The 25,796-nt window shown below is 50.4% G+C and overlaps 2 protein-coding genes across 3 annotated transcripts in view; both read left to right on the top strand.

Moving 5' to 3' along the window:
• Positions 1 to 213: 213 nt before the first annotated feature.
• Positions 214 to 15,646, top strand: PRELP (proline/arginine-rich end leucine-rich repeat protein). Of its 2 annotated transcripts, none has more exons than XM_011931805.1 (3): positions 214 to 387; positions 9,172 to 10,160; positions 12,717 to 15,646. In XM_011931805.1, exons 2-3 carry the CDS (start codon positions 9,188 to 9,190, stop codon positions 12,890 to 12,892), a joined length of 1,149 nt encoding a protein of 382 aa, XP_011787195.1. In that variant the 5' UTR covers positions 214 to 387; positions 9,172 to 9,187; the 3' UTR covers positions 12,893 to 15,646. The 2 variants fall into 2 exon arrangements, with proteins under 2 accessions (XP_011787195.1, XP_011787194.1); XM_011931804.1 differs by having other exon boundaries at positions 220 to 397.
• Positions 15,647 to 19,751: 4,105 nt separating this feature from the next.
• OPTC (opticin) overlaps positions 19,752 to 25,796 on the top strand; it is a 15,300-nt gene continuing 9,255 nt past the window's right edge. The window contains exons 1-5 of the mRNA XM_011931806.1: positions 19,752 to 19,826; positions 21,907 to 22,178; positions 22,933 to 23,071; positions 24,641 to 24,799; positions 25,588 to 25,790. Coding sequence (XP_011787196.1) covers positions 21,948 to 22,178; positions 22,933 to 23,071; positions 24,641 to 24,799; positions 25,588 to 25,790 — 732 coding nt within the window. The 5' untranslated portion in view covers positions 19,752 to 19,826; positions 21,907 to 21,947. The remainder of the gene's footprint in view (positions 19,827 to 21,906; positions 22,179 to 22,932; positions 23,072 to 24,640; positions 24,800 to 25,587; positions 25,791 to 25,796) is intronic.

Consider the following 25,796-nt stretch of genomic DNA (forward strand, 5'->3'; position numbering starts at 1 on the left):
GAAGTGGCAGCAGCAGAAGGAAATGTTATTAAAAATGAGTCTGTTAGTGGGAATGGTGTGTGGATGAAGTCTTTGGGAGTTTTGGCTGCCAAATAAAGACTTTATTGTCATTCCTCCTTTCCCAAGCTCCCTCCCTCCCTCTCTCCTCTCCTCTCCTCCCTCCCTCCTCCCTCCTCTCCTCCCCTCCCTCCCTAAGATCTGCCCCTCCCTCCCCCTAAGCTAACCTCCCCACCCCAATAGGATCTGGTGGAAGAAAAGTCAGGCAAACACAAGCACGCACACACCACTGGGAGATCAGATCTTCTAGCTGGCTCTCTGCTGCCACAGCTCCGCCGAAGGGAGGGGGTGGAAGAGGAGGACTAAACTCAGAGCTGAGAGGAGAGGCAGGTGTGTGCAGGTAAGCCCAGTCGGGAGATGGGCAGGAGACTGGGAAGAATCTTTCATCCAGTAAGTTTCCTCCTGAACTGTCCATTTACTGATCTAGTCTCTATCCTCTTACTCCTTCCTTCCTCCCACCTCTTTCTCCTCTCAAATGAGTTCAAATTTAGTCTTCCTAATTTCTTTCCTATAGCCTCTTCCTCTTCTTTTCATCACTCTATACCCCTATATTTGCTTGCTGCAAAAGTTAAGCTTTCCTGCTACAGATGTTTGTTGTAGCACAGTGAGCCACGCTGCACAAAGTTGTCTCTACAGATCAGGTGTTTCCATAGAAACTGGACTCCAGAACCCATTTCTTTGCACCTTTTGTGTATTGTCACACATTGTGGAAGTCACACACAACACACGGAGGCTGCACTTTCACTACCACCACCCCACATGGCCACACAAAATGAAGACATCCTGTCCATTCACCTCTGCCCTCTGCATCTGACATGCAGAGCTAGACTGCATCGTCACCAGATACCAGCGGACACACACATACACAGGCACACATGTTTCCCGCATCTTGTCTCTCACCCTTTCACACACCTCCCCAGCTGTAAGAACAACGGCAAAGTACGTCTTCCCGTTGAGATGGCAGAGCCAGAAGAAAATCTTGCATCCCAAGTCCAGGCTGAATAGGGAGGAGATAAGCAAGAGTGGGAGCTGGAAGGGTTTCTTCATTATTTAGGGCTTGACTGGGTAGGAGCGGGAGAAAAGTGGCTTTTTCCAACCTGCACAGGGTCTTCTCAGCAGTTTTGAATTTCTCTCTCACTGGTCCAAACCACTTGGCTTTTGGAAAGAAAGAAAAGCAACCCAGTTCTCAATCCTTGCAGGTCCTAATTCCCAGCTCTGCGGACAGTTCATTTTTTATTTTTTATTTTTCCTGCAGGCAGCCAGAAAAATATTTTTCTTTAAAGCTGTTCTGAAATTATTCCAACCATTCAGGTTGGCAAAAGGTCCTGTGGCAGAGGAGAAAAAAAAAGTTCCTTAAGCAGTTGGGGAGGGGAAAACTGAAGGGTGGCCCCTCTCCTGCTCCCCTGCTCATTCCTCTCTATTAATAGAGAGGGGCTGTCCCAAGGCAGGCAGGGTGGAGGGAGATCAGGGTCCCACACACAGCTCCTCTTCACAATCACCTGAGGGCAGGAGAGGGAGGAGTGTGGAGGGCTTACTGAAAATACAGATGTCAGCTCTCACTACAGATCTACTGAATCAAGACCCAGGAGTCTCGTTTTAATACTTCAGGAGATTCTGATGGTCCACCAGGGCTTGAGAATCAGGGGCCTGAGAGAGAGCTTTGCTGTAATTTTTAAGCCCAAGACTCTGGCAGTGTTAGCTGGGCAGAAGGACCGTGTCCTGGAAAAGGAGCTCCAGAGTGTCCCAAATAGGCCATCCCTTTTTTTGGGGAGTGGGAGTAAACAGGGTAGAGCTGTCTCCCTCTCTCCTCCTTGCAAGCACAAGCAGCCATATATACCACAGAGGAACATTCCGGTCAGAAAGTTCCCCCAAGATGGCTCCACAGAGCTTCTGTTTCCCCTCACCTGCTCATCTGCCTGCCCCAGGACCCCAGGAGCACATGCTGGGCTCTTCCCCTGACCCTTCTAGGTCCCTGCTCCTCCTGCCCAGCAGCCGCCTGTCTGGGCTCTCACAGAGGGTGGGCCGAACACTTTCTTCATTCCCCCTCCACCTCCCTTGTGGGCAACCGCATTTATCGGGCATGTGAGTGAAGCATTTCAAGGCTGGAAGGGGCAAAAAGCTGGGTGCAAAAGGCTGGGAGAAGTCAGGAATCACAGTGGAACTCCACGGCCTGCTGAGGAAGGCAGACTTGCACCTTCTCTGGCCAGTATCCCCTCACCTGTTGCAGAACACATGGGTGAGAACGTGGTGAATGACAGGAACTCTCATTTACTGCTGGGAAGGCAAAATGATAAAGCCATTTTGAAAGACAAAAAAAAAAAAAGACAAAAAAAGAAAGACAGAACAAGCTTTCCCTAGGTGGCTGGGGGCTTCCAGAGTCTCCTCAATTAGTTGTTTCTGAGACCCAAGTGTGATCTCACAAAGCCACAAAGGGGAGGAAGTTGCTCTGTGTGGAAGAGCTGGTACCCCACCTGCAAGGATCCCTGCCTTTGAGCAGTGCATGGGGGCTGCCCTCTAGCCAGGCTGGAGGGAAAGAGACCCCATTACTTTGAAATAGTATCAACAAAACCTTAACATTCACAGAACACTCACTTTGCATGTATTGACTCATTTAACTCTCAAAACAGAAAAGAATGTGTTAATATGCCCATTTTACAGAGGAGAAAAGCAATTGCTTTGCCTAATGCCTACCCAGCTAAGCATCTGAAGAACTGCAGGGTTGGGTCTCAGATCTATAACTACTCAAGGCATCAGACACACTCTTCTAGGCTTTCTTCAGGGGTTGGAGATGCTGGGGGAGTGGGGCAGAGAAGGATATGGTAGGTGGCAGGGGCAGAGAAGGATATGGTAGGTGGCAGGCTGTCAGAGAAAAGTCATCTCACCCTGGTTTCTTCCCCACCACTCACAATGGAAAACTTGCTCTTCTAGACTAGTGGCCTGAGGCCAGAAAATCTTCATTCTGTTTACACTTTGCCTTGTGGTAGACACTGGGGAGACAGATGGTCTCTCCATAATAGTGTTATTTTTATTTTTAGCACTTTTTGATCTGTAGTGCATTTTAAAGCTGCTAACCACACTTGCTTCTGACAACTGGGTAAGGAATATAGGTATAGGGAAGATTCTGTTATTCCCATTTTACAGATAAGAAAACTGAGGCCCAGAACGGGGTTCACATCACTAGGTAGTGGTGGAGGGGCGAGAATCTTCTCTTCTAACTAGTATGCACCTAGCAGACTCTCCTCCCACTGCCCCAGGCAAGCTCATCCTTCTATCATTTCACCTTCCTAGAAAGGGGCATCTTGAAGTCATCACGCCCCCATAAGGCTCCTTTGTTATCTCAGGACCATATCAGTCCTAATGGGGGCCTTGAAAGGGCCTCAGGCTCACTCCTCTGCTAACTGTGCTCATAAATTGGCAAAGACTGCTTGATTCTCCCTGCTTTCAACCCCCTTCTGGACTACGGGAAAAGATAAAGAGAGCAGGATGGCTTTCGACATCTAGGTTGAGAACAGAAAGAAGGGAAAAAAGAGAGAGGGATGTTCCAATGTTCATAGGCACAGTGCTGGGTCAGAAGCAGCCCCATTCTCTACCGCAGGGTAGCTCTGGGTCAAGGCATGGAGGCTTAGGGGTGACCAATTAGACAGGAGATCTGACAAGTAAGAAGAATGCCAGCTCAGAGTGCAGAGTAACCCTGCTGCTAACCCTGCCTAGCCCTGGGAGACAAACCCAACCTCATTCCCAGCCCAACCTCAACCTCTCCATACAAAGCCAATTAGCCTTAAATAGCTGCTCCTAATGGCTTGACCAACCCATCAGGACTTCCACCCATCCCTGTTCTGAGCAGTCCTGGGTTTTAACAGTAAATTAATTCCACCAGTCCTGGGTTTTAACAGTAAATTAATGAGAGAGATAGGGAAGGGGGCTATCCCACTTTAAAAATCAAGGAGTCCATGGGGGTGCTGTGGCTCACACCTGTAATTCCAGCACTTTGGGAGACTGAGGTGAGCAGATCACTTGAGCTCAGGGGTTTGAGACCAGCCTGGGCAACATGGTAAAACCCCATCTCTACAAAAAAGACAAAAATTAGCCTGGTGTGGTAGCGCATGCCTGTAGTCCCAGCTACTCAGGACGCTGTGATGGGAGGATCACCTGAGCCCAGAGAGGTTAAGGCTGTAGTGAGCTGTGATTGCACTACTGCACTTTAGCCTGATCAAAGGGAGACCCTGTATCGCCAAAAAAAAAAAAAAAAAAAATCAAAGCGTCTCTCTGGATAATCTGCTCTTTATAAACAAATAAATGAGTAAGTAAGCCTCTGCCACTTGCAGATATTTTGCACTTTATAACATGCCTTCAAATGCATGATCTCATTTGATCCTCACACAGATGAGAAGCCTGGGTTGGAGAGTCAGAGCCAGGAGTCAAGCCTAGATCCCCAATAATTGGAATTGAAATTAGAATTTAAAACTCTCTTAGGGGCTGAGCACAGTGGCTCACACCTGTAATCCCAGCAATTTGAAAGGCCGAGGTGGGAGGACCACTTGAGCTTAGGAGTTCAAGACCAGCCGGGGCAAATAGTGAGACCCCCCCCATCTCATTTTTGTTTAAAGTGAAAAAAGAAAAAAAAGAAATTAAAATTCTCTTAGGAAACGTTCTCAAATGTAGAGAGTGAGTGTTGGGTTGGGCAAAGCATTGCTTTTCTCTTCCATTAAGCAGCAGCTTTTCCAGAACCGATGGTGGAGAGCAGAACTGCATGCAGTTGGCTGTTGTAGGTGATCAACAAACCTTCACTGATAGAGCAATGAGCAGAGCCCAGTAGAAAGCTGTGGGTGGAGAGGTGCACTTGCGAAAGCATAAGAAAAATTAAGGCCGGGCGCAGTGGCTCAAGCCTGTAATCCCAGCACTTTGGGAGGCCGAGACGGGCAGATCACGAGGTCAGGAGTTCAAGACCATCCTGGCTAACATGGTGAAACCCCGTCTCTACTAAAAAAATACAAAAAACTAGCCGGGCGAGGTGGCGGTCGCCTGTAGTCCCAGCTACTCGGGAGGCTGAGGCAGGAGAATGGCGTGAACCCGGGAGGCGGAACTTGCAGTGAGCTGAGATCCGGCCACTGCACTCCAGCCTGGGCGACAGAGCGAGACTCCGTCTCAAAAAAAAAAAAAAAAGAAAAAGAAAAAAAAAAGAAAAAGAAAAATTAAAAAACACACATGGACCCATCCTAAGGAATCTTATGATTGGACAGAATTTTCTAGAAGGCAGGAGTATAGAGTGAGGCTCTGAGGCTTTGTAGGAGGGACTATGACTACCCATGGAGTCCAGGTACCCTCAGTCTGTCACATGGATTCTGGTTTTAGAGACCTAGGACATCACGGAGCCCTGCCAGAGAGAATGGCTGTGCTGTCAGCTGTCACAACTTCTCATCCTGCCTCACGGCAAAGCTCCAGCAGGGAGAGGCATCACCCCATGAGAAAAGCCTTAGAAATGAATGCTATTTCCTTAAGAGAGAAGCATCCCTGCACTTGGAAGGGTTCTGATTCAGCCCTGGGGCTGAGGGAAGGGGAGGAGAGCACGTTCAGCTTCCCCACATAACTTGCTCCAGGGAGCGTTTCCTGGGGAACCTCCTATTGGCTCTGGGAGCAGCTTGGGTAGGCCCAGAGGTTTGGAATGTAAACAGGTCAGAGGACTAGTGAAAAGACAAGTTACCAAAGGGTCTGGTGCTGCACACCGGGAAGAGGAAGGCCTGTGTTTACTGTAGATGAGAAGGCGTGCGTGGTTAGCCTGCTGGGTGGAGCTATGAGTGACTTGCCTGTTCCTCTCACCCCTGACGATGAAGACCAGGCTGCCCTGGCCTGAGCCAAGGAACCCCCCCCTCCAACCCACCCACCTCAGCACAAGTCACAGCCACGATGCCTCACTGCTTTTGCTGGAAGCCCTGGGCAAATTGGTGCCCAGTCCCTGGCATATGCTTTCAGTGACAAAGGCAATGAAGGAATACAGGAAAACCCCACCAGTGCTGGGAGCCTCCTTGGGACAGGGCTTCTCACAGTACGAAAGATTTCTTGCTCATTTCTAGGCTTCTGGGTGATTAGAAAATACTTTTTTTTAATCAGGGTCATAAAAATTGAGGCTTTTAGAAATGTTTGTTTTAGAATACTAATGCTTTAACCACCCCCTTAATTTATATGCAAGATGACTGTTCTGTTTTCCAGAAAATAACAGAACTTACACAATGTTAATTCATAGTTCACCAATTACAAGTGGGGTTCAGCCAACAAGACTCAAGCTTAAAGTTTTGCAATTAATGCCTTCTCTTTTTAATCCTTGCAATGTATCTCTGAGAATGTTACATCCTTAACAGATTAAGCCAAAAACCTAACTGCAAGATCCTTTGTGATAGGAGGCCAGGGAAAATGGCCTTCCAGACCCCCTTGGAGAGGTCTGCCTTGGAAGAGACCACCTTAGAGGGAGGTGGAGAAGCAATAGAGGCTGAAGGACAGTCTCTGCCCTCCTTCTCTCCTGCCTGCCTTCTTTCCTTCTGATACTCAGTGTATTGCATAAGGGCTCACATATGCACACAGAGGATAAGTGAGTGAGTTTGCTTATGTAATGGGACCTGGAGAGGTGTGTGTGTGAGAGTGTGCAGACTAGGGGGTCAAGGGTGTGTGTGTGTGTGTCCATGCACATAAGCTGCGGTGAGACACCCTCAACCCATCCATAGCTAAGCTCTTCTCTTTCCAGGTTCTTGTCACATTCAGCTTCTCCTGAGCATCTGTCCTAGAATTTAGCAGCTGTGAGTGGCTTCTGTTGTCTTCCTTTGATCAAAGCCAGCAAGGAGCCAGGCACTGGGTCAAGCAAGAAAAGAGTCTAAGCTGACATGGGTTCAGAGGGAAGGCAGGAGAGGCAGAGTGTCTGAATCAGCACAGTGATCACAGGGTCCAGACGCAAGCTGGGGACATACTCCAGCCCACCCTATCTCAGAGAAGCTTCTATCCCCAGTGTGTCCAGACCTCGAAGCAGTGGAAGGGGCACCCCAATTCTGAGGAAGAGGCAAGGAGGGCCAGTTGAAGCAATGTGAGAATGTGGATCCTGGCTGGGGGTGTCATAGGAATGATAGCCTTGGAGAGGGGAAGGTATAGGGCATCCCCTCCAGGGACCCTTCCTAGCCTAGGCCAGGGGGATGCCCAGGGGAGCTGCCTATTTCTGTCTGCAGTCATGAGTCTGTTGTTATTTCCCCAGTTTCAGTTCAACTCAAACCACAAGGCCTTATCTGGAGGGTCATCGGGGCCAATGGGAAGGAAGGCAACACCAAAACATCCTTCAGCTCCATATTTCAATGTCACTGAGGCTAGTGGGAGGTTCTTCTTGATATCCCACCTCAATACCACCAACTCCAAAGGATATGGGAGAAGCAATATCTGATCAAAAGAAAGGAAAGTGTTTTCTCCACATCTTTCAATCCCTTCCCTGTTTATTTTCCTGGGAGCCTCCACATCTGGGGAGACATTCTTGGCATGTTTCCCAATGGCAAAGACGAGTGTTCTCTGAGCCAAGTGCAGGGAGTAGGGAGAGGGGTGAGGAGGCCCAGAGCATCTATGAGCCAGGGTGGATGCAAAGGTGTCGGCAGCACTTCCCTCCCTTCCCAAGATCCCACTAGCTCTCCTTTGGAAGGGAGGAGGCCTTGGTTCTTGTCCTGGGTCTGCTGTTAAATATCATCCTGGCCTTGGCAAGCCACTTCTTCCCTCCAGTCCTCAGTTTTGTAAATGGTGGGGTCTGGAGTTGATTGGTGGATTTCAAGCCATTTTCAGCAAAGAAACATGTCCCCCTCCCTCCCCACACCAAATGAATGCTTTGGGTAAACCTCATTGTATATAATAGGTTTTTTAAAAAGAGAGCTGCTGAGGTTGGCACAGGGATGGGTTGAGAGTACCCCAGGGCCATCTCCTCAGTCTCCTCCCCACAGGGGTGCTCCACTATGTTATGGGATCTTTAAGGACTTTTCTGGATTTAACCAGGACTATGGTTCATAGTCCTAACTATGGACTATTGTTCATACATCCATTAGGATGTTCATACATCCTAATATCCCTCTCATGAAGACACTGATGATTTTCTCAGCCTGTGAATGGGAGGACTGAGGGCCACAGTGGTTAAGGATCTTCTCTGACAAGCCCCAGGACTCCTGACTCCAAGTCCAGTGTCCTTTCTTTCTTTCTTTTTTTTCTTTTTTTGACAGAGTTTTGTTCTTGTTGCCCAGGCTGGAGCGCATTGGTGCAATCTCGGCTCACTGCAACCTCATCCTGGGTTCAAGAGATTCTCCTGCCTCAGCCTCCCAAGTAGCTGGGATTACAGGTGTCCACCACTACACCCTGCTAATTTTTTGTGTTTAGTAGAGACAGGGTTTCTCCATATTGGTCAGGCTGATCTCGAACTCCTGACCTCAAGTGATCCACCTGCCTTGGTCTCCCAAAGTGCTGGGATTACAGGTGTGTACACCACCGCCCCAGCCCCAGCCCCAGTGTGCTTTTTTTTTTTTTTTGAGACAGAGTCTCACTCTGTCGCCCAGGCTGGAGTGCAGTGGAGTGATCTCAGCTTATTGCAAGCTCCTCCTCCCATGTTCACGCCATTCTCCTGCCTCAGCCTCCCGAGTAGCTGGGACTACAGGACCCCTCCACCACACCCAGCTAATGTTTTGTATTTTTAGTAGAGATGTTTCTAACATCTCTGTTAGAAACAAGATGTTTCACCGTGTTAGCCAGGATGGTCTCGATCTCCTGACCTCGTGATCTGCCCACCTCGGCCTCCCAAAGTGCTGGGATTACAGGCGTGAGCCACCGCGCCCAGCCCCCAGTGTGCTTTCTACCAGCACACCCCCTACCCTCTTCAAAGCAGGCTCAACACATCAAGTGGCTAAGCCAATGGCCAAGGAATCCAGCGCCTCAAACCCTTGTTACTCCCTCACCTGTTGGGTACAGGCAAACAAGGAGATGCTTCTACAGCTCCCCGAGCTCTGCCCATCTTCCCTGGAGCTCTAGTTCTGCCCAATTCTGGCTTCAAAAACATGACATCTAGTTACTGAGGGCCCAAGGCTAAGGACCTCCTGTGTCTTCTCCCTGCAGGTGTATCACCTGGATCATGAGGTCACCCCTCTGCTGGCTCCTCCCACTTCTCATCTTGGCCTCGGTGGCCCAAGGCCAGTCAACAAGACGACCAAGACCCGGGACTGGGCCTGGGCGCAGACCCAGGCCCAGGCCCAGGCCCACACCCAGCTTTCCTCAGCCTCATGAACCAGCAGAGCCAACAGACCTGCCTCCTCCCCTCCCTCCAGGCCCTCCATCTGTCTTCCCTGACTGTCCTCGCGAATGCTACTGCCCCCCTGATTTCCCATCTGCCCTCTACTGTGATAGCCGCAACCTGCGAAAGGTCCCTGTCATCCCGCCCCGCATCCATTACCTCTATCTCCAGAACAACTTCATCACTGAGCTCCCGCTGGAGTCCTTCCAGAATGCCACAGGCCTGCGATGGATTAACCTGGACAACAACCGAATCCGCAAGATAGACCAGAGGGTGCTGGAGAAATTGCCTGGCCTGGTGTTCCTCTACATGGAGAAGAACCAGTTGGAAGAGGTCCCCTCAGCCCTGCCCCAGAACCTGGAGCAGTTGAGGCTGAGCCAGAACCACATCTCCAGAATCCCACCTGGCGTCTTCAGCAAGCTGGAGAACCTGCTGCTCCTGGATCTCCAGCACAACAGGCTGAGCGACGGCGTCTTCAAGCCCGACACTTTCCAGGGCCTCAAGAACCTCATGCAGCTCAACCTGGCCCACAATATCCTGAGAAAGATGCCGCCCAGGGTCCCTACCGCCATTCACCAGCTCTACCTGGACAGCAACAAGATTGAGACCATCCCTAACGGATATTTCAAGAGTTTTCCCAATCTTGCCTTCATTCGGCTTAACTACAACAAGCTGACAGACAGGGGACTCCCCAAGAACTCCTTTAACATCTCCAACCTGCTCGTGCTCCACTTGTCGCACAACAGGATCAGCAGTGTGCCCGCCATCAACAACAGGCTGGAACACCTGTACCTCAACAACAACAGCATTGAGAGTGAGTGGGGTGGGCCAGGGCGGGGCCGAAGGCAAGGATGTTGGCTTGTGTAGTGCCTCCACCCTCTCTAGGGAGTCTCAGGGTGGGGTGGTATAAAAAGCATCCACTTTGGCACTGGACTTCAATTTATGGCCTTGCCACTTGCTATCTGGGCGACCTTGAAAAGATATTTGACCTCTCTGGGAAGTTTCCTCATCTGTAAAGTGAGAATGGTAATAACACCTTCTATCACGAAGGTGATATGAGGATGTAATAGTTTAATATGGAGAAAGTGCCCAGAATACCATACCTGGAGGGTCATAGGTTTTCTTCCTCCATTCTTCCTCAGTCCCAGTTCCTTGGCAACTGGATCTATAGGTAGGGTAGACATGGAATATACTCCTGGACATTATACTAAAGACAGAAAAGAGACATTTTAATACCTACCCTGAAATGTCCTGGGCCGGCCCTCTGCAGAAACCTGCCCCTGTGGGAGGCTGCATCTTCCCAGCCCTGAGCTTGGGTTTTTATTCAGGGTACGCAACTGGTAAAAATGTGGCAGTCAGGAAAAGAAGGTCTGTATGCTGGTGCTTTCTGAATCTATCTGGAAGGGTGCAATGTTTAGGTGGACTTAAGGGAGAGTTTGCCTGACTGACATTTACAGGGTCCTGAACTTGGAGTATCAGTTGCAGCCCAGGAGAGGAGGTTGGAAGTTGCAGTTTTGCTTCAATCAAAAATTTCAACTCTGAGTAGAGCATCAGCAGAAAGTTTTAGAAGTGAAATAATATTTTCTGGTCCTTGAACAAAATCAGCCTACATTCACACAAGGGATGCAGCAGCAGAAGGAAAGAGAGGGATTCAGGGAGAAGAGAAGGACCCTTAGAATGATATTTGGGGATCCTTAGGTTCCAAGCCAAAGAATGAGAGGGAGATTGTTGGTGTCTCTACCGACACCAACAATGGGCGAATAGATCTGTTCACTCATTTGGGATAATTTCAAGAAGTAGGGGAGGATTTTTTTTAATCTTACAAAAAAAAAATGTGAAAAGGGGAAGACTGTCTAATTTTACCCTGGAGACAGTACACTAAAATAAAACACATTACCCCCAGGAAGCTATGAGGCCGAAATACAGACAGAAAGGATACCTTGATTAATAAATGGCTGATAGGTCTCTACCAGATTATGGAAGAACAGGTTGCTAGAAGATATCCCAGCCTTCTAAGGTTGAAGTGAGAGAACTCACACCTCACCCACATGGGCCCACCCCATCCAGCCTGTCTCCTGTGTCTTTCACAGACAGAATGGGCTGAGTGGGGCCTAGGTCAGTGTGACAATTACGTTCTTCACAATGACCGTAATGCTGCCACTGGTACTGTCCTCAAACAGCTTGCAAAATGCCTTTGCCAACATTCTCTCTCCTGATTACAGGGCAGGCACCACTCTTACCATTTCACAGATTGAAGAACTCAGCATCAGTGTGGATAGGCAACAGCCAGCTCCAAGCTCATAAGAGAAAACCCCTGTGTCAGGGCACTTCTGCTACTCCAATGGTGAAGGAGAAAGAGGAGGAAAAGGAAGAGGAAGACAATTACAATGAAGATGATGCCTACTCTTCCTCCTCCTCCTCCTCCATAAATAAGTGAGGCAAGGCTTAGGGAGAATAAAACAGTTCATTTAAATGCTGGCATGCCTGGTGCCACCGGCATCTAACAAGATGTGATGGAGGAAATGGAATCTCAGGCCACAGACCCTTCAGAATCAGTAGGCTCATCATGTCCCTGGGGCTCCAGAGCTCTCCCCAGACCCTCTTTCCTCTTCCTGTCATCCCTATTTCAGTTACCATCTTTTGCCCATCCTCATGTCTCACGTCCAATTCAAAGGAAAACCTGCAGAGTGATTTTCACATCCATCTGCTGGCTTCAGATCTCACCTTACTCCATAGCTTCTCCACACTGTAGCCAGATTCATCTTTGTACAGCATAAACCTGAACATAGGGATCCCTAAGGACCCTTCCAGATTTAACACTCCAGGATACCATGGTTCAAGTATCCTATTAATAACATTGCTCTCATAAAGACAGTCCTGTTCACTGCCATTCCTCAGACCAGAGACCAAAAGCCTCTTAGTGAAAGACTGTTTGAAAGCCTAACTACCTTCCCAGCTTACTCTCCTTAGTACACCACATTGCACTATTACTATTCCCAGATTCGCCCACAAGCAGAATTTTGGCCTCCACAACTTCATTCAAAGATTCCTCTATCAGAACACCATCCCCCAGGTCTCCACCTGTTGTAATCCTACCTATTCTTGAAGGCCCGGTTCAAAATTTACCTCCAATTCTCTAGAGTGAACTTGTAATAACAGTTGTTGATCAATTCCAACTTGATTCAATTTACAAATGAGTAAACTGAGTCTGGAGGTCAAGGCAGCTCATCTATGATCACACATTCCCAAAGCTAGCCAGTTTCAGAGAGAAGTCTACAGTCCTTGCTCTCGGGTGTCCTCCCCCTTCCGCTTCCTCATCTTGGCCGCCAGCCTCCACTCCCCGCTGATTTCTCGTCTTCTTTTTCCGTAGAAATCAACGGAACCCAGATTTGCCCCAACAACCTAGTGGCGTTCCATGACTTCTCCTCGGACCTGGAGAACGTTCCACACCTGCGCTACCTGCGGCTGGATGGGAACTACCTGAAGCCGCCCATCCCGCTGGACCTCATGATGTGCTTCCGCCTCCTGCAGTCCGTGGTCATCTAGGCCCTACTCCGCCACCGGATCTGCTCTGACCGCACTTGAAGGCTGGGGCCCAGGCGCCTGTGCCCGCCATTCATTTTCTCTCTCTCCCTTTCTTGCTCCCAGCTTTGCCTCCCTTATCCCACCCTCGAGGCAGGGAAAAACCATCTATTCTTCTGCAGCCTCAGGAGCGAGACTTCCAAGGGCTCGGTTTGGTCCCACCCAGTTGAAAGACACCCAGTGCACACCCAAACTCCTGGCCTTCTGTGGTTTCCCTTTGTTCCAGAAACACAGATGTGTCTAAAGACTTGGTGTCCCCTTCTCTCTCCTCCCCCACCCGCCACTCCTGAGTACATCTGGGTCGTGGACTGACATCTGATCTTGGTCCTGGCCGAGCAAGCAGCCCGGAAGTAAGGTTCAGAAAGTCCCCCTGGGGACTCCTCCATCTTGGGCAGCTCTGGCTCAGAGGCCGAGAAACCCAGTTCTCCTGGGCCAAGGATCCCTTCTGGCAAAGCTGCTGCTCCGCCGCGCGGTTCCCGGGCACCAGACATCGCCCTGGCCCTGCTGGCCCGGGTCTCCGGGAAGGAGGAGCGAGGGAATGACGGAGGTGGGGTGCAGGGTCAGGGTACCGCAGGGGCCTGCATCTGGCCAGCAAGTCACAGGGATGCGCAGGGGGACCCCTCCTGTTCCAGAGTGAACATAGCACACACTCTCCTGGCTGGGCCTCAGGGGGAACAGCCAAGGAGAAGAATGGCCCAAGGAACTAGGAAGCAGCCATGGGAGAGGGGAGGGGTTCAAGCCCGGATGGGCCCGCGTGGCGTCGATGGGTCCTGCGGCCCCCTTGCCCAACCTCGGGTTTAGGGAGCAGCGTTCACAGTGTTTGTGTGGGGGCGGGGGAGGGAAGAGGCAGCAGCCCCGCCCCCGCCATCTGTTCTGCATCAGCGTGCCCGGCCCAGCCTTTTCCACCCCCGGGAGGCGGCTCCTGAGAAACAGGGAGGAAGGGGCGGAGCACCTGGATATCTCCCAGAAGCCCCTCCACGTTTGAAAATGCGCCTCCTCCCCGGAGACAGACGCGTGGGTGCCACCTAGTGGCTGGTGGAGGTAACAGCTGGCCCCAGTCTTCCGCCTGGCCCTCTTCCTGGGGTGATTTTCCTCGGTAGAGGAGGCTAGTGGGGTCCCAACATGAAATAACCGTCGGCCGTATGCATGGTGTTGTTCTCCTCTAAGGTCTAACGGGCACAAACGTCCCCAGGCTGGGCTCATTCCCATCGTGAGTGAGCCCAGGTGAGGACACAGTCGGTTCCCGTTTGTTGTATGCCCTTTCCGGGTTCCTTCTCAGCTCCCTCATCTGTAAACCGAGGAGGTGGATAAGATGCTCCTGGCCGGACGTGGTGGCTCACGTCTGTAATCCCAGCACTTTGGGAGGCCGAGGCGGGCGGATTATTGCCTGAGCTCAGGAGTTCGAAACCACCCTGGGCAACATGGTGAACACCCTCCCCGCCCCGTCTCTACTAAAATACAAAAAAAATGAGCCAGGCGTAGTGGCGCGTGCCTGTAATCCCAGCTACTAGGAGGCTGAGGCGGGAGAATCGCTTGAGCCCGGGAGGCAGAGGTTGCAGTGAGCCGGGATTGTGCCACTGCACTCCAGCTTGGGCGACAGAGTGAGACTCCGTCTCAAAAAAGGAAAAAAAAAAAAGTGTTCCTCTGAGGTCCCTCCTGCGCTCATGTTCTGAGTCTGGGGCTCCACACCTTAAATCATACTCGAATGCAGGACAAGTCCTAAATATTTGCCCCTTCCCTTGAGTAATTTATTTTCTGTATGGACTGTCTCTCCCTAGAGGCTTCCCCACCCTCCATGCCTGGCCCAGGTGAGCGGCTTGGCAGGTCTCCAAGTGGAACCTGGTCCAGACAGGGCTGCCTCGACTTCACCTTCCCCCCTAACTTCCTCCAAGGGATGCTGCCCCTTCTCAGCCCCCTATGTGTGTATGTTGGTGGGAGGCACAGGGGATGGATGTTCTAGAAATGAGTAAGGCACAGTGCCCACCCCCAAGTTAGGATGAAAAATGTTCCAGAGGTTTTTAAGAAATTGGATTAAGCTGGGTCCCTGACTTCAAGAAATTCCCATTATGCTCCTTCTCACCTCTCTCTTTTGCTAATTATGGAAAATAGGGCCCATTTCATCATAGCCTCCTTCCCCCGTGCTCCACTGCAATCGCCGCATTCTTTTCTAGCTGCAGCTGGTTTCTCCAAGGCTCCTGCTTAAAGTCGATACGTTATGGTGCGTTATGGCAGAAAGCAACTTGGTGCTTCGGCCTGGATAAGAGCTCCTGCTGCATCTTATTCACAACTTGCAACCTCAGCCCCTTTGATGAGGCCCTCAGGGGAGAGGTCATTCCCTCCATCCTGCAAACCCAGACCCATTTAGCAGCAACGCAATCACCATCATCCCACTGCCCAATCTAGAATATGTCTGCTCTCCATCGCCCTCTGCAGCTCTAAGCCAAAGGGGATGCAAGGTAAATTGGCTTTACAGGCTCCCCTCCCCCAAACATACACACAATGGGCTGGTTTCTTTTGAGTTTAAAAAAGCCCCCTTCTCCATGCACAAGTTCATTCCCTCCATGCTGTTGTCATCGACATATACAGGTGTGTATGTAGGTGTACATGTGTACTCTGCACGTATATCTCTTCTCTCTTGAAGACCGTGTTAACTTTGTGAAATAACTTCCACATTTCAACACGCTTCTCAGTAGAGGAAATAAAGTAATATGAAAAACACCCTGCTTGAACTCGACAGTGTGAAAAGATCAAGAATAACACTTTAAAGTCATCTTGCCGGCTGGGCACGGTGGCTCATGCCTGTAATCCCAGCACTTTGGGAGGCCAAAGCGGACAGATTGCCTGAGGTCAGGAGTTCAAGACCAGCCTGGCCAACATAGTGAAACCCCTTCTCTTCTCAAAATACAAAAATTGGCCGGGTGTAGTGGCGCATGCCTGTAGTCCCAACTACTTGGGAGGCTGAGGCAGGATAATTGCTTGAACCCAGGAGGCAGAAGTTGCAGTAAGCCGAGATTGCACCACTGCACTCCAGCCTAGGAGACAAAATGAGACTTCATCTCAAAATAAATAAATAAAAATATAAATAAAGTCCTCTTGCCACCCACCCCCTACCGTTGAGCCACCATGCCAAGCCCCAAAGCCTCTTACTTGCTCTAACATGGTGAGTGGAGAAAAGATTATATTCTTAAGAAATTCCTATGAAAGCTATCCTAAAGCCTTTTCTTTCTTTTTTCTTCATATTTTTTAATAGCGGCAGGGTCTCATTATGTTGCCCAGGCTGGTCTGGAACTCCTGGCCTCATGTGATCCTCCCACCTTGGCCTCCCCAGAGTGCTGGGATTACAGGTGTGAGCCACTGTGCCGAGCCCCAAAGCCTTTTCTTGACGAATTTCTCCCAAACTCACAACCCTTATGAAAAATTAATCCTCAATTCCACAAGACTGCCCACACACAGACCAAATATCTATATATATATTTCTAAAGTCAGACCAGAAATTTAACAACTGCATTTGAAACCCAAAGCCTCAAGTTCTTTCACCCCACACGTACTAAATTGTTGAGGGTCTCTCAGGAGCTCTGTACCGAGGCAGACACAGAAAGACACAAAACGGTCGTCTTTCCTGCCCAAGTGAAGCTTACAGACTAACTGGGGAGATGTAGTGTGCATACAAAACAGTACAAGGGCTGTCTCGAGGGCAGAGAACATAGAGCCAAGTCATCTGGAATGGTCTACATGCCATGCGGAAGGCCACAGAAGGGTTAGAACAGGGCGTCCTCTCTTCCAAGGGAAGGTTGGTGCAAAAGTGGGGTTCCTGACCCTCTCAGCCTACACCATCTTTTTTAGAAGAGATCTGCCAGGTGACGCCCTCGCTGCTGCTGCCTGGCTACTAAACATCTACTTCGGTTCACTTCACAGATGTTCAGCGGACATCGGTCACATGCCAGGTCCCCCGCTAAGCATTCAAGGATGGGTAATATACACAGCGGCACACCCCTGAGGATCTCTACCTTGGTAAAGGGAAAGAAATCCATGAATGGATACCTCTGGATACCTCTGTGTCCTAAGTGTTTGTAATAATGCTGTGTATGAACAGCATAGAGGAGAGGGCTTTTTCCTCTACCTGAGGAAAACCAGAAAGGCTCCTAGCATGTGAGCTGGCTTTTAAGGGATAAATCAGGTTTTGCCAGGTGGACAAAAGAAAAAAAGACACCACCTGGACGGGAAACAGCATGAGTACAAAGGTAGGAAGGTGTGGAGTCTACTCTGTGGGGCTTGTGTGTCTGAAAAAGAAGAGAGGGTCATGTTCCGGGCATGGAGTTATGTGGCTACAAGCCCTCAGCAGGGGATATACTCCCGTCCTCCAAAACACAGGAGGGTTCCTGAACTTCCCTGCCTCTCTCTCCCTGTCCATGAAAAGGGCAACAACAGGGTTGGCTGGCCAGACTTCTGTCCATACCACCTGCCACCTCCGATTCATCAATACGCCGTGTGCCTCTCCTAATGAGAGATTAGGATTAGGACGCCTCCCCCACCTCCTGCTTCCTTTGCCAGGCTCTTGGGGAGCTGGGCTGCCTGGAACAACAGTCTGCCGAGTTAGCCGTTTCCCCCCCAGGTCGCATGTATACATCCATGGACAGCCCCTTACATTCATGAGAACAAGAGCGTGTGACCTGCGAACTTGGGAAAGCAAGAGGAGAAGTTGGGAGAGGGTCTAGGATGCGAGCCTGTGTCTGGATGTGACTCCTGCCGGGAGTGGGGGGAGCAGGTGTGTATGTATTGGGAAGGAACGATGGTGGGGGTGCGGCAAGCAGGCAGGGATGGCAGGACCATGTGTGTCACTGGGAAAGCAAGGAGGAAGGGTGGGAGCAGGCGGCAGGGAGAGTGAATGAACACTCGCATTTGCATTTCTCCCAGGAATAAATGTGTAGGGTGGGAGGGGGGAAATCGCCTAGGCTGGCTGTGGGGGCGGAGGGCCTCTGGCTGCAAAGGCCAGGCTGTGGAGAGAAGAGGGAGGCATACAGCCCGCCAAACGTGCCATCTGCCTCCTGGGTGCCCTCCAGGATCCAGGACTATCTTTCCCTCCACCCAGCAGAGCCTCTGATGGTGTCTCTCCCCAGGTGGGGGGCTGCCAGGGGTACAGGAACATGCTCTTCTCTGGTGACCAGGCTCTTGGGCTGAGGGAAGCCCCCTCTCACACCAGCTGGTGCCCAGGAACACAGCAAGCCAAATGCTGCCCTCATGGGCCAGGCTATTAGATCTGCCTCTTCACCTGGTGTGCCAGGGCAGAGATGAGTTCTGCCAAGCCATCTGCTCTGAGGGCCTGGGAACATATGGACTCAGGATTCCTGGGGAAGAAGGTGGAAATAGGGAGGGTCATATGAACTAAAGAAAACTCTCTAACCCCACAGTCAAAAAATGTAGGCATTGGCCCTGGCTCAGTGTGACCTAGGGCAAGTCATGTCACCTCTTTGGGCCTCATTTTCCTCATCTATACCACAAGGATTTGGACTAGATCTTTATGGGGGCTCACAGCTGGAATTCAGTATCTGGTTGGTGGAAAGGAGTAGGGAACAAGGAGAGTCACTGAGAAACTTGGGTGGACGCCGGGGCACAGGCTGGCAGAAGCTGGAGGAAGATTCTTTAACGACCCCACATATGCCTTCATCAAGGACTTGCTTGGCAGCCTGCTAGAGGCACCAAGGAAAGGGGAGTGCTTCCAGATAATTGCCGTTGGCCCTCTGTATCTGTGGGTTCCACATCCATGGATTCAACCAACTGCAGATTGAAAATATTCAGAAAAAAAATTCACAACGTTCTGAAAAGGAAAACTTGAATTTACTGTGTGCCAGTACTGTGTGGAATCCATGTGAATGGAGTGAGGTGTAAGCCTTGTGTTTGGTGCTATAGGTAATCTAGAGATGATTTAAAGTACACAGGAGGATGTGTGTAGGTTATATGCAGATTCACCATTTTATATAAAAGACCTCAGCATTTGTGGATTTGGTATCCACGGGATGTGCAGAACCAATCCCCCATGGTTACTGAGGGACGACTGTACCTCTCTGAGGGTTGGGGAGAGGATACTTCCCAGGCCCCCGAGGACCCTACACAATGTCTTCTGGTGTTTATGATCCTTTCTAGGGCCCATCTCCCAATTTCCATTTAGTTTCTTCCTAGCAGATTTAGAGAATTTCCCATATCCTCATGATCATCATCTGTGAACTTGAAGTTGGCATTCAAATCCTATCACATCCCCCATACACCTTCTCTTTGAACCACCTAGGCCTGCAGTTCCTGCCTCTGGTGATTTTCTTCAATTGTGGTCTCTGTGCTGGCACTCTAGGTGGGGGTGAAGTGCCTCAGTTCCACCTCGTTTTATCTTTGGATTCTGGCTATGAAGTGAAGCCTCATCACTCTCTGGCTGGAGAAAGAAGCTGGAAAGACAAGCTCTGTCTCTCCACATCCCCCCACTCCAGCCTTCTCTGAGGGCTCAGAATATGAGGGATGCGGACCCTTCCTTGCGGGGGATGGCACTGCCTGTTCCTCAAAGATGTGGCCTTATCAGGAGGGTGGGCGAGGAAAAGAAAGAAGGAGCTAATAGGGTAAGAGGAGAGACAGAGCAGGAGCTGGAGGTGGGGGGCGAAGCAGAAGGCAGGGAGAGAATTCCCTTTTGTCAAGCACAGGAATGGGGCAGGGGACCCCCTGAGGAAAGAGGAGGGGAAACAGCTGGACATCAGAAGGAATGAGAAGTCTGATTGGTCACAGGCCTGGCCAACTCCTTGCCCTCCCCTGGGCACCACTGTCTAACCCAAGTCCCAGTTCAGACTGCCTCCACCAGAGTCCCCACCTTTCTGGAAGCTGCAGGGCTCTCCACCCAGGATCCAGAAGCATTGAAGGGGTAAGGTTCAAGGTTTAAGGCCTTTGGCCCATCGGTATGCAAATGAGGGCAAAGTGTTTGGCTGGGGCAGGGGATTGGGCAGGGAAAATGAAGAGAGTTTAGGCCTCTGGCCGAAGAAGTTGGACAAGACTTCTGAGTGGGCACTAAACTGTCTTAGAAATTTTTTTTTAAGATTATGTAATTCGTTTGGGGTGAGGTATGGGAGGTAAGGTGAAGAAACACCTCTTGCTACTGCTGGGGGCTTGCCCCCTTGCCCAGCTGAAATTAAGAAAGGCGGCAAGGTTAACTGGGCATGGTAACACATGCCTGTAGTCCCAGCTACTCAGGAGGCTGAGGCAGGAGGACTGCCTGAGCCCAGGATGTTAGGGCTACAGTGAGCTGTGATCATGCTGTAACACTCCAGCCTGGGCAACAGAGTGACACCTTGTCTTAAAAATAGAAAATAAAATTAAAATTAAAAGATAAAAAATAAACATTTGAAAGAAAGAAAGGGGGAGAGCCTACTAGAAACTTATGCAGCCAGCTTTGGGGAGGGCTGTGTTAGCCTACACTAGGGATGACTGTGGTATACACTTATGCCTGGATACAACACCACACCACATGCATTTCCTGACCCGTCTATACATATACAAATTACATGAACATGTGTACTCACATGCATATCACACACATACGCAGGTGTCTGTGCACACACACAAATGCACACGGCTATCTAAGGAACTTTCCAGGTGCATACACACTCACGCAATCACACACAAAGATCTCTTTTTTTCTTTCTTTCTTTCTTTTTTTAAGCTGGAGTCTTGCTCTGTTGCCCAGGCTGGAGTACAGTGGCACCATCTTGGCTCACTGCAACCTCTGTCTCCCAAGTTCAAGCAATTCTTCTGCCTCAGCCTCCCTAGTCGCTGGGATTACAGGCGCCCACCACCACACCTGGCTCATTTTTGTATTTGTAGTAGAGATGGGGTTTCACCATGTTGACCAGACTGGTCTCAAACTCCCGACCTCAGGTGATCCACCCACCTGAGCCTTCCAAAATGCTAGGATTACAGGCATGAGCCACCACATCCAGCCAGAACTGTTGTACCTGTAATAATCTGTTTCTAAAAAACTGCATTTACAAGTATATTTCATAAACTAACATTCTTTTTTTACATTGTAGGTTGCATGTCCAACATACAATGTAAAAAAGAATGTAACGTATTGTAAGTCTATGTCTCCTAAAGAGACTAGATGCTCCTAAAAGGGCTGTGCCTTATTCATTCTGTACCCACAGAGACAAGTCCTGTGCCTGGAACTCAATAGACACCCATAAATGTTTGTTGAGCAAATGCAAGAAAAGATGATCTTTATAAAAACCCATAAGATTCAACTGGGTGTGGTGGCTCACACCTGTAATCCCAGCACTTTGGGAGGCTAGGGCGGGTGGATCACCTGAGACCAGCCTCTCCAACATGGTGAAACCCCTTCTTTACTAAAAATTCGAGAATTAGCCGGGCATGCTGGGTGCCTGTGATCTCAGCTACTCAGGAGGCTCAGGAAGGAGATTCACTTGAACCTGGAAGGCGGAGGTTGCAGTGAGCCAAGATGGCGCCACTGCACTCCAGCCTGTGCAACAAGAACGAAACTCCACCTCAAGAAAACAAACAAACAAAAAGACCCCATAAGATTCTTTGATGTTGGCATTCTCTGAATCGAGCTTAGTGACTAGCAGTCATGTTCTGAGCATTGGGTTAAGAGAGGACATCTGTGTGCATGTACCAGTGTGTGCCTGGTTTGTAGACAAGGGGACTCTTGTGAATGTGTCTGTGTTGAGATGTGTCTGCACATGCCTCTGTGAGTGAATATCAGAGTTTGGGTGAGAGTGTAAAAACATTCGAGTGGGGCAGTGGTGGGTGGGGATTGCTAGGAGATACCCCCCAAGACATAGTCCCAGCTGGTAGGGAGTTTGTGCATGTGATGAGGGCACTGAGTCTGCAAGTGTGGGAGTGGGAAGTGGGGTAAATCTTCTAGCCATTCCCACAACCCTCTGGAGAGCCTGCCCCTCAGATCGCTGCCCTTCCTCCTGCCCACTTGCCAGGACCTGCCGCTGAAGGGATTCTCATTCCCATCCAACTCCCCATGAGGCTCCTGGCTTTCCTGAGTCTGCTGGCCTTGGTGCTGCAGGAGTCAGGGACAGCTTCTCTCCCAAGGAAGGAGAGGAAGAGGAGAGAGGAGCAGATGCCTAGGGAAGGCGATTCCTTTGAAGTTCTGCCTCTGGGGAACGATGTCCTGAACCCAGACAACTATGGTGACGTCATTGACCTGAGCAACTATGAGGAGCTCACAGACTATGGGGACCAGCTCCCTGAGGTGAGGGACACAGGAGACCAACTGCATTCCCTGCATGACACTGGGAGTCAGAGGCCCGGGCCCTCCCACCTGCCCCATAGTATGGGTGTCTCAAGCCTCCACCTCTTTCTCTATGAGGTGGAAATTCTTATCCTTCCATAGGGATTTGTCACTTAGATGATACTAAGAAAGAGGACACAAACCTGGGACTCCTCCTTCTTCAGAAGTCACACATCCCTCCCTCTGCCGTCAAGTAGGACCCAAACCCATGTCTCACTTGGGGAGGGGTTCGAACATCCTCATCATATTCTCTAGGAAATAAAAGTGCCACATCCCCTGTCTCTTTTCTGAAACTGTCCTCCAGTCTGAAGTTCTTTCCTAGGCCCTCTTGGCCTTCACTGCAGCAGCGTGGGATGCAAGCCCAGAAGCCCCCACTCGATTGCTGCATGAGCCTGGTCGGTGTGGAGCAGGGGAAGAGCGCCAGCCTGGGAAATTGGGAGAGCAGGTTCTATCTCTGCCTTGACCACCTGCTGGCTCTTTGATCCTCATCCCTCTCCTCTCCGGGCCTCAGTTTCTTCATCCAGAGGATGGACATGCCGGACCTGATGCTCTCTCAGGTCCCCTTTTCGCACAGTCTTTTTGCTATCCCTTCCCTCTCCTTCTCCACAATGACTGTTTGCCGGTTTGAAATCCATCACTGAGGTTTCCAAGGTCCAAAGTTAAGTCCCTTTCAGGCAAAAGCTGGGTTACTGTGTACTCTGTGCTACATCTCCAGGTTAAGGTGACTAGCTTCACTCCCGCAACCAGGATCAGTCCCACCAAGAGCACTACAGCTCCAAGGACACCCTCATCAAACCCCACGATGACCAGACCTACTACAGCGAGGCTGCTACTGAGTTCCCAGCCCAACCATGGTAAGTGCACAGTCACATGGTCACAATATCCCTAGGTCATAGGCCAAGCAGCTATGACCCAGCACCAGGGGTACCAAAGTGGAACGTGGTCAGTGTTGGGACGTGGAGGGTCAGGGCTACCCTTGCCAGCAGAGAGAGGAGGGGAAATAGCCACAGTAAGAACAGGAAAAAAGAAATCAAAGACAGGCACTGGCTGTCCCTAATATTTTGCCTGAATGTACAAGTTGAGTAAGAAGCAAAGAATGCAAGAACTCCCTTATGCCCTAGCAAAGCCACCCTGCTTTAATTAATAGCATGACAGGGGAAGCAGGTTGAGTGGTGATTAGATTAGAGACAATTAAAAACCTGTAGAGAAGAATAAGTAACTTTGTGGCTGCCACTTGGCGTGGGAGCAAATGAAGTAGTCACACTGCTTTTCAGCTTCAAAGTCCCTCTTCAGCAGCTCTCTTTCCTTTCCCGATGCCCTCCTGGAGGCTGGAGCCGGCATGCCTGGCAGTGAGGCCTCGGCACTCTGCTGGCAGTCAGAAGTGGGCAGAGGAAGGGTGAAGTTCATTCTGGACCTGCCTGCCCCCAGCTTCCCTGTTCTCTTCTTGGGATGTTTGCCTTGGGTGGACCGGGGGTATTGGGGCATCGGTAGGAAAACCATTCAGTCAGGAATCCATGACCTCTCAGAGCTACAGTCTCAGGCTTAAAGAGGCCGTAAAGGGCCTCAGCTGAACCCATTCACAGCCTCAGGATAAGAAAGATGCTGGGGCCCCTCTGCTCCACCCACTCCTCCTGGTCACTGCGGGCAGAGAAGAGCTCCTTAATCGTGGGGCTGTGTCACTGCTACCAGAGTTCTTCCTTGAGTTGAGCTAAACTGGTCTCTCAGTAATTTCTGTGCCTCGTGACAGCAGGTGACAGAAACCACCTGCGCTATTCAGTTGTATGATCCAATAAAGTCTCCCCAACTACTTGGGGTGGGTGACCTGGCCTAACCTCATGACCCCTGGGTACAAAGACAGGGTTATGGACAGAATAGAACAGGAGAGGGCTACTTCTCAAAGAAAAATTGGCATGCTGATGCCATAAGAAGGGGAAGTGGATGCTGAGTGGGCATTGTGCTCTCCACCTTGGTTCTATTGTGCTTCTTGGAGCCACACAGAACATATCTAATTTCTCTTCCCCGAGGCAGATGGCAGAGCCAGCAACCACTGGCCATCCCACTTAATTCTGGCTTTACTTTTTGGGACCAGAGAGGAATCCCATGGAAAAGAGACCAAGGGATGTCCTAGAAATACCAACATAGGCCCAGGAAAATGTACACAGAACCAGGGTCTGCTGAAAGTATAAATGGGCTTAGACTGAGTAGTAACTGAGGATGGACCTGCCTCTCTGGGGTCAAGGACAGAGTGACAGGCTGGGAGCAGCCCACAGCACTGAGTACATGGTACCTGTCAGTTCTGGGCAGCAACCCATAGGCTATCAAAAAGGCACAGATGGCCATGGTTCAGACACTCCCTGCGGCAAGGGCCATTGGCCCCAGAGGCTGAAGAGATCTCCCTTTGTTTTGTCTTTCACCTGGGCCAGGTCTGCCCACCTGCCTGGTCTGCGTGTGTCTTGGTTCCTCTGTGTATTGCGATGACATTGACCTAGAGGACATTCCTCCTCTTCCCCGGAGGACTGCCTACCTGTATGCCCGCTTCAACCGCATCAGCCGTATCAGGGTCGAAGACTTCGAAGGGCTGAGTATGTAATGCCCTGGGAAAAGATGAGTAGGGGCAGGCATAGGAAGCCACCCTGCCACTAGAACAGTCACCAACACTGGGTTAACTCTTTCCTGTCGGCTCTCAGTCCATCCAGCTGTCAAAGGGTCATAGCCCGAAGTCTCTAGAAGCCCCTTCCTTGAAGTGTTTAGATGGTGGAAGGGACCTATTTTTATTTGTTCTCCAAAAAGGTCTGGGAAGCTGGGAGGGGAAGGTATGATCTGCCAACATCTTCAGGATGTCCCAGCAATGACAGCTGTGTGATCAGCTGGCCTCTGGGCAGGACTGTCTTAAATCTACTCTCCATGGCACTGATGCTGTTTACAAGGTTGTTTGTGTGCTTTTTGCTTCTTTATGCCCTATGCCCTGCTTGAGACAGGAGACCTGGGCTCTGATCCTGATTCTACCACTAATTACCCAGAACCTTTCTGGGCCTCAGCGCCCTTTTATGTAGACTCACAAGTGGAGGTGAGGTGGATCCAGGGATTCCTGGGCCTGTTGGTTCTCACTCTCAAGAGACTTCTAAAGGATCCAAGGTGGGCGGCCACCACACAGGACAGGATTCCAGGGAGGGGCACTGAGGCATCCAAGGGCTTTTCCAAGGAGTCCTGGTTTATGTTATTTCCTCTGGTTTGGGTTAGTGCAGGTGGGGAGCTGGTTAGAATCCCCTCATCTTGAGACAGATGGAGCAAGGTGTGGAGACAGCTCCATTCTGGGCAAGGAAAGACTGTGTTCTGGTTCATCTCTTTGTTCTCCCCCAACCTCTCTCAGCAAAGTTGAAGAGGATTGACCTCTCCAGCAACCTCATTTCCTCCATCGATAATGATGCCTTCCGCCTGCTACATGCCCTCCAGGACCTCATCCTCCCAGAGAACCAGCTGGAAGCTCTGCCCGTGCTGCCCAGTGGCATTGAGATCCTGGATGTCCGCCAAAATCGGCTCCGGAGTTCGGGGATACAACCTGTGGCCTTCAGGGTGAGT

The sequence above is a fragment of the Colobus angolensis genome, unplaced genomic scaffold, assembly GCF_000951035.1.
Source record: "Colobus angolensis palliatus isolate OR3802 unplaced genomic scaffold, Cang.pa_1.0 Scaffold91, whole genome shotgun sequence".
Classification (NCBI taxonomy): domain Eukaryota; kingdom Metazoa; phylum Chordata; class Mammalia; order Primates; family Cercopithecidae; genus Colobus; species Colobus angolensis.